At 45.3% G+C, this 15,380-nt stretch overlaps 1 protein-coding gene across 1 annotated transcript in view; it reads left to right on the top strand.

Moving 5' to 3' along the window:
• Nucleotides 1-13,756: 13,756 nt before the first annotated feature.
• Nucleotides 13,757-15,380, top strand: part of LOC124552658 (transcriptional activator cubitus interruptus) — a 175,949-nt gene continuing 174,325 nt past the window's right edge. Inside the window, exon 1 of the mRNA XM_047126983.1 lies at nucleotides 13,757-14,002. Coding sequence (XP_046982939.1) covers nucleotides 13,757-14,002 — 246 coding nt within the window. The remainder of the gene's footprint in view (nucleotides 14,003-15,380) is intronic.

Raw genomic sequence — 15,380 nt, 5'->3', positions numbered from 1 at the left:
TGATGCGATTCTGTAACATATCGGCGTACCTCTCACCCGTCACGGTAGCAGTTACAAAACCAGAATCGTGCATTTCCACGAGGAAAAAAGGCCCGATAACTTTTTTTTGTAATAAAACCCCATGTCATTCCAAGCACGTGTGTCGATTTTCACATCTCTAACTACATTATTCCGTGGTTTATTAAGTTTTCAAATTTATACTGACTTTTTGATCACCCGGTATATAAATGGCTGTGGTATCGCTCATACAGGGTATGAAAGGGCAGTGCTTTGGTGGAGCTGTTACTTGTAGTCGGGTGGTGCACGTGAAAAGGTTTCCAACATTATTATGGTCGCACGAGGGGAAGTAACAGGCTTTAAAAGCGGAATATTAGTCAGAGCTTGGCGCAAGAAACATTACATTTCGGAAATCGTGAGGGAATTCGGTTTTCCTAGATCCACAGTGTCTAGAGAGTGCCGAGATATTACCTGACACCATGGCCCTCGCACTGGCCGACAGTCTTCACATAACGACCGAGAGCAGCTTCGTTTTCCTAGCGTTGTCAGTGCTAACAGACAGGCAACACAATAACCGCAGAAATCAACGTGGGGCGTACTACGTTTGCATCCGTTAGGTTAGTGCGGTGCATTTTGGCAGTAATGGGCTGTGGCAACAAAAGACCAACGCGATTGCCCTTGCTAACAGCCGGATGAAGTGCCCGAGCGGTTCTAGACGCTACAGTCCGGAACCGCGCGACTGCTTCGGTCGCAGGCTCGATTCCTGCCCCGGGCATGGATGTGTGTGATGTCCTTAGGTTAGTTAGGTTTCAGTAGTTCTAAGTTCTATGGGACAGATGACCTGAGATGTTAATTCCCATAGTGCTCAGAGCCACTTCAACCGTTCAAAAGTATCCGGACACCCCCAGAAAATACGGTTTTCATATTAGGTGCATTGTGCTGCCACCTACTGCCAGGTACCACACATCAGCAAACTCAGTAGTCATCAGACATCGTAAGAGAGCAGAATGGGGCTCTCGTTCATTATGGATCTTGTAGAATACGTGATCGTGTAATAACTGAAGAATATCCCTTACATGAAGATATTTCGACCCAACTTGCAACACAATCGACGTTAAAGGTAATGCACTTAACTGTGTGCTATCTGCTTCAAACATATCTCATACATCGTAAGTTCTTCTCGATCGGAACGATACTCTACGAATGCTGAGTAGGTCACGTCCGCGGCTGGTGAATAAATGACTTTAATATTACGCGTTTCGGGATAACCCATCATCAGATGCCGAATACATCGAATTGTACAGATGAACTGAAGTTATATGTTACATACGTGACTGTCAAAGGCAGACACATTGCCATATCTCCAATTTTCTGCATGACCCAATCCGAAGATGCGTCCCAATAAGTAATCGGTGGAGGTAATCGAATATCAACCAGTCCAAGTTGTCTGTATGAATATTGAAATGTGTGTCTAACAGATATCTTATGTTACAGTCAAGTGGCGTGTGGGCTGCAGCAAGAACGCTCGTTTACGGTTTGTAAAGTTCGCAGAGAGAAAATCGCAAATGCATTCTGACTTGTATATAATAGACTGTCTGGTATAGGTCTTAAAACTACCGACTGTCACACCGGGTATAATTTCGTAATTGCGAAGTGTTCACAGCGAAACGTTCATTTTAATTTGCGAGGAAACAGCATCTCGCTGAACTGCACGCTCTCCTCGGCATCTGCCTGCCTCGTCGAGGCGCGCTGGTTTCGCATTCCGGCCGCGGGCGGCGCTGCGGGCGGCGCATGCGCGATGGCTTATCTGACAGTTGACAAGCGACACAGCGCCGCGCGCGCCTATCGCCAGCGCCATCTGGCCGCCGCCGCGCGCGCTCCTAGCGGCGGGCCGCTTCATTAGCACTGCGCAGGCGCAGGGGCAGTCGCAGGCACGATGCATCAGAGGCGGTGGTCGGCAATAAAGACTTCGGCCTAACTAGCCGGCCGGGCCGACCGCTCATTACGGCGGGAATTCCCCCCGTCCGGAGCGCTTATCGCGTCGAGAGGGTCGCGAAGTGCTGCCGCAGGCGGCGGCGTGCGGCTTTGCGGTTTTCGGCTGTCTTCGAGCACAGGGTTGCCAACGAGCGAAACGCTATCTCTATACCGCAGGTGCTGCTCAGGGGGTATCGACATCGCAAAGAATGTGGTAGGCAGAACCACTCTACAAATTTATCCCAGTCACAAAGATAAAAAAAAAAAAAATTAAAAAAAAATATTGCGCGACTATGAAACGACGTATATAAGAAATAAGTTACACAATTATTACAGGAAAGTTACTATATTGCAGTTTTTGGTCATTCTCTTATTGATAGGTAGGAAACAAGTTTTTGGAGCGCAATTCTCGTCTGGTTAAATTGACATTTCGTTCTGCTTACGGAGGTGTGATGTTCGCCGGGGCCAAACCGTTAAGTTTCGAAACTTAAAATACGGCGGTGAATCGTTCGAGAATTAATTTTTCGAAATTCCACACCTAAAAAAAGGTGCTGGAATAGACGATGACAGGTTTTTTCGAAAATAAGCCGCTGTTAAAGCAATTCTGAAGCTAGAAATACTGAAATTGGTATTTAGTTTTCCGATCATAAAAAAAGACTTGCTTCACCTTTTTCAAAATTTAACCCCTAAGGCATGAAATAGTGCTATTTCTGAAAATCATTTACTGCTCGGTTAGAATGTTTGGGGATGAAAGTTTCTACTCAGGAGCGAGCAAAAGAAGTTAAAAGGCAGCATTAACATAAACCTCCGACTCCACATACAAGAATCGCATTTTGTCGCGTCCCAGCACAGTTTTGTAGAGCAATTGGAACGTTGACGACAACCTGAGGGTTGTTGGGGTGTCGGAGATGAGAGGGAGAAAGCTGTCCGAGGTAGAACTGTGGTTATTGGTTGCAGTGGTAATCTTATTCTCCAGATCTCCCACCAATTGAGAACGTCTGGTCAATGGTGGCTGAGCAACTGGCTCGTCACAATACTGAACTGTGGTATCGTGTTGAAGCTGCATGGGCAGCTGTACCTGTACACGCCATCCAAGCTCTGTTTGACTCAATGCCCAGGCGTATCAAGCCCGTTATTACGGCCAGAGTTGGTTCTTGTGGGTACTGATTTCTCAGGATCTACGCAAAAAATTTGCGTGAAAATGTAATCACATGTGCGTTATAGTATAACATATTTGTCCAATGAATACCCGTTTATCGTCTGCATTTCATCTTGGTGTAGCAATTTTAATGGGTAGTAGAGTAACTTTAAGGGCGCGTCTCGTACATATCAGCAACCGAAAAATTTCGTTTTCCGTTATTGGCGAGCAATCGTATGCCATTCCGCCTTCCCTGGTCTACAACAGCGGACGTGAATTTGATACCGTGCAAAACTTCACGGCGCTGCAGCGGAGCGCAGTTGTGGGTAATGAGGGAAGACGTTAGTTAAGCTAACGGCCTCGCGGCGAGCTACCGGTAGCCGCTCACGACGCACACCGCAGCAGGGATAATGAGACAATGGGACGCGCGGCGCAGCCAACCCTCCGCCCTTTCCCACCGCGCCCGACATGCAGAGGCGGCGTGGGCGCTGGCAGCACTGCGCGGCTGACTGAGCGGCCATTAGGGACTCCCTGGGCGGGGAACCCCGCACCTCTGCACAGTACTTCAGCGGCCAGTGCCCTGTACGTCCCCGCCCCCCCCCCCCCCTCCCAACTCGAACATTCTGTCGTACACAAAGCGGACGGACCTGGCCTGGCAACTTTATAACAATAAGAAAGGACTTACAGATAAACCTCTGCTGTTAAATTATTATTTGCTTGGCGACATTCTGCACAGCAACCGTTAAATATCAGTTATTGTTTTTCCACTCTTAAGCTTACAGCAATTTGATTTTTATTTATTTGTTTATTGCCAGATGCGTTTCGCTTTTATTTCTATTTTTAAAATACGATGTGCACAATGTGTTCTGAGATTTTGCTGTTTGTTGTTGTTCTGGTCTTCGGTCCACAGACTGGTTTGATGCAGCTCTCCATGCTACTCTATCCTGTGCAAGCTTCTCCATCTCCCAGTACCTACTGCAACCTACATCCTTCTGAATCTGCTTAGTGTATTCATCTCTTAGTCTCCCTCTACGATTTTTACCCTCCACGCTGCCCTCCAATACTAAATTGGTGATCCCTTGATGCCTCAGAACATATCCTACCAACCGATCCCTCCTTCCAGTCAACTTGTGCCACAAACTCCTCTTCCCCCCAGTTATATTCAATACCTACTCATTAGTTATCTGACCTACCCATCTAATCTTCAGCATTCTTCTGTAGCACCACATTTCGAAAGCTTCTATTCTCTTGTTGTCCAAACTATTTATCGTCCACGTTTCATTTCCTTACATGGCTACACTCCAAACAAATACTTTCAGAACCGACTTCCTGACACTTAAACCTATACTCGATGTTAACAAATTTCTCTTCTTCAGAAACGCTTTCCTTGCCATTGCCAGTCTACATTTTATATCCTCTCTACTTCGACCATCATCAGTTATTTTGCTCCACAAATAGCAAAACTCCTTTACTACTTTAACTGTCTCATTTCCTAATCTAATTCCTGCAATATCACCCGACTTAATTCGACTACATTCCATTATCCTCGTTTTGCTTTTGTTGATGTTCATCTTATATCCTCCTTTCAAGACACAGTCCATTGCGTTCAACTGCTCTTCAAGGTCTTTTGCTGCCTGACAGAATTACAATGTCATCGGAGAACCTCAAAGTTTTTATTTCTTCTCCATGGATTTTAATACCTACTCTGAACTTTTCTTTTGTTTCTTTTACTGCTTGCTCAATATACAGATGGAATAACAACAGGAACAGGCCTCAACCGTGTCTCACTCCCTTCCCAAACACGGCTTCCCTTTCATGCCCCTCGACTCTTATAACTGCCATCTGGTTTCTGTACATATTGTAAATAGCCTTTCGCTCCCTGTATTGTACCCCTGCCAGCTTCAGAATTTGAAAGACATTATTTCAGTCAACATTGTCAAAAGCTTTCTCTAAGTGTACAAATGCTAGAAACGTAGGTTTGCCTTTCCTTAATCTATTTTCTAAGATAAGTCATAGGCTCAGTATTGCCTTACGTGTTCCAACATTTCTACGATTACAAACTATTTATAGATTATAAAAAGTATTTCTTTATAAATTTGGCGGCAACTTCCTAATGTCAGAGGAGGCAGAGGTGCTTGACAGTCTTGGTTGTACACTCACCTTTCACCATTTTTCAAGTGTTACGAACCTGCTACATCTACACTTCCCATCACCTTTTAAACTTCCCAATGTTGTTTTCGTAAAAAGGTACTGCAGTTTCAACCGTTACTGACTCGAGACAAATGTGCAACAAGAGTACTGTTATAATACTTTCTTCGATCGCAATGTAATGTGCAAAAGATCTTACTAGATACATCAACTCTATAAACCATTTATTGTATATTTGATAGGTTTGCTTACTCTGATCAAATCTTTTGCATATAACATTGTGATCAGATAAATTATTATACATACTATAAGGTTATCTTTCACATATCGGCCATTCAGTGGAATATCACATTTGCGTTTATTCTACGTAATATAAATTTTTTGCGCCCGTGAAATGCGTTGGTCCAGCCCTCTCGTGGTGTCATGGCTGGTTCAAATGGCTCTGAGCACCACGCGACTTAACACCTGAGATCATCAGTCCCCTAGAACTTACAACTACTTAAATCTAACCAACCTAAGGACATCACGCACATCCATGCCCGAGGCAGGATTCGAACCTGCGACCGTAGCGGTCGCTCGGCTCCAGACTGTAGCGCTTAGAACCGCACGGTCAGAGCGGCCGGCCTGATGTCATGGGCTGAACACTAAAACAACTGCAGTAATTTTGAAATTTCCTGACAGATTAAAACTGTGTGGCGGATCGGGACTCGAGCTCGGGACCTTGACCTTTCGCACGGAAGTGCTCCACCCTCTGAGCTACCTGAGCACGACTGACGACCCGTCACCGCAGCTTTACCGCTGCCAGTACCTCTTCTCCAACCTTCCAAACTTCTCAGTCGGCAGAGGACTTGCGCGCCAATGGCAGAGGTCCCGAGTTTGAGTGTGGGTCCGGCAGACAGTTTTAATCCGCCAGCGAGGTTCCGCACACTGCGCTGCAGAGTGAAAGTTGCTTTCTACATACAATAATATTGTTTTAGAATCTGCTGCTAAGATTTATCGGGGATTCGGATGAAAAAAAGAAGGTAGAGATTCGGTAATAGGTTTGAATGCCGGATATTTGCTACGCCGGACATTTGCCAGACTTGCCCCTTCGCCAGGTCGATCCCTCAGGTAAACGACGGCCTTCCCCGTACTTTTTCTGTCCGCTTTCAAACCGCCATCTCCACATCTTACTCGATACAACCAGTACGTAAGGGACCTTCTTCTTCGACATCTTGGCCAAATACAGAGCTTCTTTTCCGAAATCGAAATATTTATAACTTTTAGGAAACGGAAGCAGTACCGACGATTATGTCAGTATGTAATTAGTTCTGCCAAGTATAAATATAGATCCCTCTGTCTGTACGGCAGCTTCCTTTCACGCTTACTGATTGCGATAGAAACTGTCCATCGCCATGGGAGCAACAAGAAAGGAAAGATGTTAAGAGAATGCGAATGTACGCTAATCATAACTTTTTGATCACTGCATTTGTGCCTACTTTAACTACTGCAACTGCATGCCCAAAATACAGCAAGGAAAGAAGAAATTGGTATGTGAATGTTTGAAAAGAAGAACGGTATACTACATATTAATTTACTATCTAAAATCCGATATCCCTTGCCGCGAAACATTAGTTAATAAAATGTAGCGGGACAATGTTCAAAACGTGACTGAAAATATGTTCACTAAATACAGATAAGAACATCTGTTATTGACATGTCATCTAAAGTAGACGTACAGTTTTAAAATGTTAGAAATAAGGAAATGAAGTAATAGAGAATGCTATGCTTGTAACGTACATTGTTGTACTACATTGTTTAGCTCTGGTATTTACAGGGTCTCAGAGTAAGCATCCTAGGTTTTGAAGGGAAAAGCCGTGCTTCTAATGATCTGCACTACAACAGAAACAAGAAGCACAAGTTAAGAAAAAATAATGTCATGTGTGTTCCAGCTCACAAGCGACATTGAAGCAGATAGTTTCCATGACTTAGTATAGGCAGAGGTTATATTCGACAACCGGAATAAATTAATAACTGGGTCCTTTTACCGACCCCCTGTCTCAGATGAAACAGTTGCTGAACAGTTCAAAGAAAACTCGAGTCTCATCACAAATAGGTACCCTACTCATACAATTCTAGTTGGCAGTGACTTCAATCTACCTTCCGCATGTTGGCGAAAATACATTTTCAGACCCTATTGTAGATAGAAAACAACTTCCGTAATTGTTCTAAATGCTTTTTTAAAAAAATTATTTTGAATAATTAGTTCACGAGGCCATTCAAATTGTAAATGGTTACAAAAACAGACTTGACATCTTAGCCGCAAATAATCCTGAGCATCAAGACGGATACAGGGATTAGTGAACACGCAGTCGTAGCGAGGCTCAATTCCGTAACAAAGCAATTCACCAAAACTAAACGCGAAATATATCTATTTATAAAAGCAACTAAAAATTTGGTTCATGTCTCCAATCCTTCCACACTATGTAAGTGAAGACCATATGTGGCTTAAGTTCAAAGAAATAGTATCAACAGCACTCGAGAGATTCATAACAAAAGAGACGGAACTGATCCTCCATGGTACACAAAACACGACAGAAAGCTGCTGCAGGAGCACCGAAAAAGGCACGTATAATTTAGACGAACGCAAAATCTCCAAGATAGGCGAAGTTTTACTGAGGCTCGAAATTTGGTGCGGATTTCAATGCGAGATGCATTTAATAGTTTCCACAACGAAACTGTCTATAGACATGTGGCGGAAAATCCATAGAGATTCTGGTCCTATGTTAAGTAAACCAGCGAAAAGGCTCACTAAGCGATGAAGAGGAGGGGGAGACAAGGCACCCAAACCTTCGGAGCAGGTAAAATAGTCGCAAATAGACTTCTCCACTGTTTCTAAGTTTCGATACAGTGTATCGATACGTGGAACTGTTTCAGTGTTTCGGAACGGCTGTAGTTGACTGTTTCGAAACAGTGGTATTTCATTCCGCCACTGTCTCGGATAACCGGACCAGATTCGATCTCGGGCCAGACACAGAAACTGTATCGTTGTTTCAAAATAAGGCTGTTTCAGTCCACCTGTGCTTGGAACGGACAAATTGTATCGAAAGAGTGATGTTTCATTCTTCTCTGTGTCGTACGAAATTCGGGCTCGGCACAGGTACTGAAACACAACATACCACTTCATGAAACACTTTCAAGAGTGTCGAAATCTTTTTGACAGGCAATAGTATGAAGCTTAATATATCCGAAAATAAAGCTTCGTTTCTAGCTCACTGTCCTATTACGAAATGGCGTAACATCTGCTTTATAAACACTGACCAAACAATAAAACAACGCATACAGTTCACATTCAAAATAATAAATATGTGAAAATCATTCAGTTACATTACACTTGTTCATAACAAACGCTTCTCTGTTCATGTACAGTAATCACATTAAGAAACGCAAGTAAGCCTACAACATTTTGAATAAAAAAAAGGCATAGAGTTATTAGACATATACATAAATTTGATGTAGGTATAATTGCAAGCAATCTGTTTGACGTGTCACTGATAGGGTGATGGTGAACGGGAAGGGCTGGGAAGCATGGTGAATTTATAGTAACGGTTCGAAACACCTTGAAAGACAAAATTTTTTTCTGTTATATTTTGTTATTTATTCGAATTATTTGGCGTTATTTGTGAGTCTATAGTCACTGTGCCTATTATCCACAATGATTCCCTTTGTGTGCCTGGAAATTAGCAGGGTGGGTACATTACCCATACTAACAGAATGTGGGAATCCCGGTAGCATATCCGTTGTTTCTGCAGTTTGCTCCCACCTCCAGTTCCGTTCGTGGTGGTTCTTCTGTCTTCAGCTATGGCTGTCCTCAACCAACTGAAAAGTATGAAAACCACACGACACGAAAGCAGCGCATTTGCTGCAGGAAATACGAAACTGCCAAGACGCCCAAGTGATAGTTTCATACTCTCTGCGACATGATTAGCGCTCTCGCACCTCATTTGTGTTTATATGGACATACTTATACAGTAGACATTCAAGATGATAAAATGTGTAGCTTTATTAGATTACAAAACACAAACTGTTTTGAAACAGCGTATCGAAACATTACATTCTACTGTTTCATTTGTTTCGAAACAGTTACGTGTTTCAGTTCGCCCATCTCTAGTGGCAAATGTCCGCACACCAATAGGTTTTCCTCGTACAGTGTTAAGGGCAAGAAGTGGTTGCTGGGAAACGGAAATGCAGCCGCAGAGGGGCGGCAAAGATCGGCTCTCAGCTCAGCCCCCCCCCCCCCCCCACACACACACACACTCAGAACGAAAGCCCCCTAGACGCCTCCCCCCCCCCCCCCCCCCCAATCCGTCACCGCCCACCGGCGTTTCGGTGCTGGCGGCTTTTGACAAAGCAGCCCCTTAGCTCAACGTTGCAGCACGCCCACACACACACACACATGGTCAGCGCCAGTGCGACTCGTTCAGAACTGTATTTCATGCTGAGGCGTTCGGAAGGAGAGGAAATTAATTTAATTTCGGCCGGCGCGTTAACGAATGAATGGGACGCGCGGCGCTGCTGTGCGGTTTGCTTTCGCAATCTCCGTGGGCAGAGTGGCGGAACGGTTCCTCTCCCGTAAAGCAGCCCGGCTAGCACGTGAGTATGTGTGTGTGTGTGTGTGTGTGTGTGTGTGTGTGTGTATGTATGTATGTGTGTGTATGTATGTGTGTGTGTGATGGGGGGGGGGGGGGGGGGGGGGGGGGAGAGATAGTGCGGAGGCTAAGTAGCATCTGTGGCTGGTCCTAGTTTACTGATACATCGCCAGGGTGTCCGGGGAGCGAGGGCAATTCTAAAAGTACGCGTCGTTTCCGTCTGACGGGCCACAAAGTTCTAAAGTTCTGCCCCCACCCCGGACCTTCCTAGTGGCTGGCTCCAGTTTGACGTCAACAGTGAGCAGAAACGCTCGCTTACAGTGTATTAACGTGCGTGACGAAATTAAGAGGGGTCGGACGTCTAACAACCCTACCACAACAAAGGTCAAAAATTTAATAATGATTGTGGTGTTGCTCACGCTGCTAAGTACTGCATTTTCGGGCAACAACAAAGTTATTGTGTGGCAGGTGTCATTAGAGCACAGTTAATAAAGTCATTTCACGTAATAACGAAGAAACTAGGTACTCATCTTTTCGTGTTTCCCACGCTGGTCTCGTTGTAAAATCGTGGCTCAATCGTCGAAAATCTAGGTGGTGATGATTTTAAGCTCGGATGCAAAGAGGCCTAGGTTTTATTCTGCTATATTCAAAGGTTTTTTTGTAGGTGCGCTTCACAAACCATTCTTGAGGATTACACTTTTGCAGGACAATGGTGATGTAAAAAAGTAATCAGCACTCCGAATTTAAGTAACACTTCTTTTTTATTACTTTTGCTGCAATATCACGTAACACACAAAACAGCACTTCACAGTAGAAAACATACTTGAAAACATCTTCCTAACTGTTAACGTTCACAATTTTATAAGCTGACTACAATATGCGTCTTTCCAACATGACGTCCAAGACTTGACTTTATCAAGGTCCGACTCTATAACTAACTGCTAACCGCTTACGCGCCCAAAAATCAGAGTACAAGTGCGACAAAGATCATAGTGACAAAAGAAAGAATACCCATAAGAATAATATCATTGCAACATAAACATATCGATGTATCAAAGTACCTCTACAGTAATGACATCAAATATGAATGTCGTCTCAGAAATATGTCAACTACTTTGCAGAAACACAGTAGAATATTGCTGTAATGGTTGCGTAATTCAAGTACCATTACAGACGTGAAACGGGCCGACTTGGAACAGGACAAGCACCACAGGACATTTTTATTTCCACTGTCTATACTTTTACAAGTAAATTCATGAATCTTTGTCAACATGACCAGGAAGGATTCGGGATTCACACTCATAGCAGTGGAAGTGCAAAAACATAACAAAATAAATTTTTTTAGACATGAAATTTCATCATTTTTTCACTTACTGTTGGCTCCATTTGTTGCTATAGGTACATTTTTCTTCACAAGTAAGAGAGATTGTTTGATAAATTTTGCACAGCATAAAAACCATATTTACAGGTGTATGAAATTCTAGAATTTTCCAAATCTTGTGAAAACTCTGCTAAAAATTGAGATAATTAACTACAAAATTTGATTTTTTTCTAAACATGAAGTTTAAAACGTAACAGCTCATTCATTTTTTCATAAATTAAATAGATCTAGAGTTTCTTCTGGGGTGCAGCGAAAGCAACTGTCTATGAAGACCGTCCAAAATCAATGGATGAACTGAAAACTGCAATATGCACTTTCACTGTTTCTATTACAGAAGAAATGTTACAGCTTGTGTTTGGAAACATGATTACACGAATTGAATTGGGTATTCAACAACAAGGAGGACACTTTCAACATTTAATGTGGAAATTTGTAAGTAAAAATGAATATTCAATAAATTAATAACTTGTACTTCAAAAACGGTTTAAATGGCCCTGAGCACTAGGGGACTTTTCTGAGGTCATCAGTCCCCTAGAACTTAGAACTAATGAAACCTAACTAACCTAAGGACATCACACACATCCATGCCCGAGGCAGGATTCGAACCTGCGACTGTAGCGTTCGCGCAGCTCCAGACTGCAGCGCCTAGAACCACTCGGCCCCTCCAGCCGGCGGTGGATAGTCGTCTTCGGTTCATTGGTAGAATTTTGGGAAGATGTGGTTCATCTGTAAAGGAGACCCCTTATAAAACACTAATACGACCTATTCTTGATTACTGCTCGAGCGTTTGGGATCCCTATCAGGTCGGATTGAGGGAGGTCATAGAAGCAATTCAGAGGCGGGGTGCTAGATTTGTTACTGGTAGGTTTGATCATCACGCGAGTGTTACGGAAATGCTTCAGGAACTCGGGTGCGAGTCTCTGGAGGAAAGGAGGCGTTCTTTTCGTGACTCACTGCTGAGGAAATTTAGAGAACCAGCATTTGAGGCTGACTGCAGCACAATTTTACTGCCGCCAACTTACATTTCGCGGAAAGACCACAAATATAAGATAAGAGAGATTAGGGCTCGTACAGAGGCATATAGGCTGTCATTTTTTCCCTCGTTCTGTTTGGGAGTGGAACAGGGAGAGAAGGTGGTAGTTGAGGTAGGAGGTACCCTCCGCCACGCACCGTATGGTGGATTGCGGAGTTTGTATGTAGATGTAGATGTGGAAATAACAGTGCATAACTGCATCGACTGCCTTCCAGAAGAGAAGGGGCGCTGTGTCTGCCCGTCTGCCGGTGTGTACAGCGCTAGGCGCAGAGGTGGGGGCCCCTCCACGCCCGCACCAACGTGCTGACCAAACCAAAAGTTCTACTGTCACCTCCGTAAACATGTTAGTTGTCTAGTAAGTGGATCACAGGATGCTGGGCTGTGATGTTGTCCGTGCGTCTGGGTAAGACTACGCATTAACACGGTCCGTCAGGTAGTGGACGAAACGCGAGTGAGGGTAGCGATTTGAAGAGCAGAGGGAAAAAAGTGCCAAGGCTCGTGCCGTGGGAAAAAAACCTCTGCGACAGTGGGATGGGTAGCAAGAGCAGTAGTGGCCTACTAACTGCGATAGTTCGTGCGAGGTTGGGTTTGTTAGTATGGGTATCGGGCATCATTACCGTGGCAAGTGACGGCGATGTATCCCGGTTGCTGCAGCCGCTACATTCCTGGAACAATCAAGATCGTTATACAGTAGTGGTAAATCGGCCACAGATCATCTCACTGTGTGGGGGATGTGTGGAGCTTGTCTGCATGCAGTGTACGGTACGGCTTCCCTGCGTGGTGCCAGTTGTTCGGCAGCGTGTTCCAGCTGGATATCCAGTAATGGCGTCTGATTAACAGGGGCTCGCCTGTGCCGTTATGTTTGCGTATGCTTGGCCGTTAGGTCCTCCCAAGTATGTCTTTTGGTCTCTTATGTTTCCATCTACGGTTGTGGTCGTAGTTCCCCAGATTCAGAATAAACGGGTTCTGCGAATGTCTGGAGTTTCTGTATAGTCTTGTGGTGAGTTTGCGGATTACCTCCGTGAGAGTCTCAAGTCGGTATTCCCGGTGAAGGTCCGCGATGCGTGTGTATCGTGGAGCATTGCTTATGACTTTGAGTACTTTGTTTTGTATGAGCTGCAGACGGCGCAGGCGTGTGGGCGCAGCGTATCCCCAGACAGGAGCTGCGTACGTCATCAGGGGTCGGATAAGTGTCGTGTACATGGACCTCGACACCCTTCTGTTCAGTGTGCTACGCCTGTTGAGCATAGGGTAGAGCTGTTTGAGCCTCGCGCTGGCTCGGCTGGTCACGTGTTGTATGTGGTCCCCCCAGAGCAATGCAGCAACTGAGTGAGCCGAGTTTCGCAATATCTCTGTTTGCGGAATCCACGATGACTACTATACAGACGATTTTCGGTCTTCCAGAAATGTTACAGCACGCGGTCGTAAACCATATTTCATAATTGTACAAGAGACCGATGTCAGCGAAGAGAGTTACTGTGAGATTCGAGTGCAGAGAGTCCGGCCCGTTAAGGCGGGTCCCTCTGGCTGTCAGCGGCGCCCCCACGGATCTCCCCCAGGGTCCGGCGGCTCATTGGCGATGCGCGGCGGGGCGCCGCCTTCTGTCGCCTCGCCTCTGCGTCCGTGGAATGCGCCGCAATGACCAGTCGGTGCCCGGTAGCCCGCCCTGCCCCGGGCTCGTCTGCATTACGGCTGCTGGCCGAGTAACGATGTACCCACACTTTCTCCCAGACATCGGTGTATATCGCCAACGTAACTGCGCCGGTTTAATCGATATCTGAACGGGAATATCGAATGCCAACGTTTTCCTTTCGTATCATACACTACTGACCATTAAAATTGCTGCACCAAGAAGAAATGCAAATGATAAACGGGTATTCACTGGAAAAATATATTATACCAGAACTGACAAGTGATTGCATTTTCACGCAATTTGGGTGCATACATCCTGAAAAATCAGTACCCAGAACAACCACCTCTGGCCGTAATAACTGACTCGATACCCCTGGGCATTGACTCAAACAGAGCTTGGATGGCGTGTACAGTTACAGCTGCCCATGCAATTTGAAGACGACACCACAGTTCATCGAGAGTACTGACTGGCGTATTGTGACGAGCCAGTTGTTCGGGCCGCCATTGACCAGACGTTTTCAACTGGTGTGACATCTGGAGAATGTGCTGGCCAGGGCAGCAGTCGAACATTTTCTGTATCCAGAAAGCCCGGTACAGGACCTGCAAACATGCGGTCGTGCATTATCCTGCTGAAATGTAGGGTTCCGCAAAGATCGAATGAAGGGTAGAGCCACGGGTCGTAACACATCTGAAATGTAACTTCCACTGTTCGAAGTGCCGTCAACGCAAACAACAGGTGACCGAGACGTGTAATCAATGCCACCTCATACGATCACGCCGGGTGATACGCCAGTATGGCGATGACGAATACACGCTTCCAATGTGCGTTCACCGCGATGTCGCCAAACACGGATGCGACCATCGTGATGCTGTAAACAGAACCTGGATTGATCTACAAAAATGACGTTTTGCCATTCGTGCACCCAGGTTCGTCGGTGAGTACAGCATCGCAGGCGCTCCTGTCTGTGATGCAGCGTCAAGCGTAACCGCAGCCGTGGTCTCCGAGCTGATAGTCCATGCTGCTGCAAACGTCGTCAAACTGTTCGTGCAGATGGTTGTTGTGTTGCAAACGTCCCTATGTCTTGACTTAGGGATCGAGACGTGGCTACACGATCCGTTACAGCCGTACAGATAAGATGCCTGTCATCTCGACTGCTAGTGATAAGAACGAGGCCGTTGGGATCCAGCACGGCGTTCCGTATTACCCTCCTGAACCCACCGATTCCATATTCTGCTAACAGTCATTGGATCTCGACCAACGCGAGCAGCAATGTCGCGATACGATAAAACGCAATCGCGATAGGCTGCAATCCGACCTTTATCAAAGTCGGAAACCTGATGGTACGTATTTCTCATCCTTACACGAGGCATCACAACGACGTTTCACCAGGCAACACTCGGCAGCTGCTGTTTGTGTATGAGAAATCGATTGGAAACTTTCCTCATGTC

Source organism: Schistocerca americana, chromosome 10 (assembly GCF_021461395.2).
Source record: "Schistocerca americana isolate TAMUIC-IGC-003095 chromosome 10, iqSchAmer2.1, whole genome shotgun sequence".
Lineage (NCBI taxonomy): Eukaryota > Metazoa > Arthropoda > Insecta > Orthoptera > Acrididae > Schistocerca > Schistocerca americana.
The sequence above is the reverse complement of the archived record's forward strand: the minus strand, read 5'-3'. Positions and strand labels throughout refer to the sequence as shown.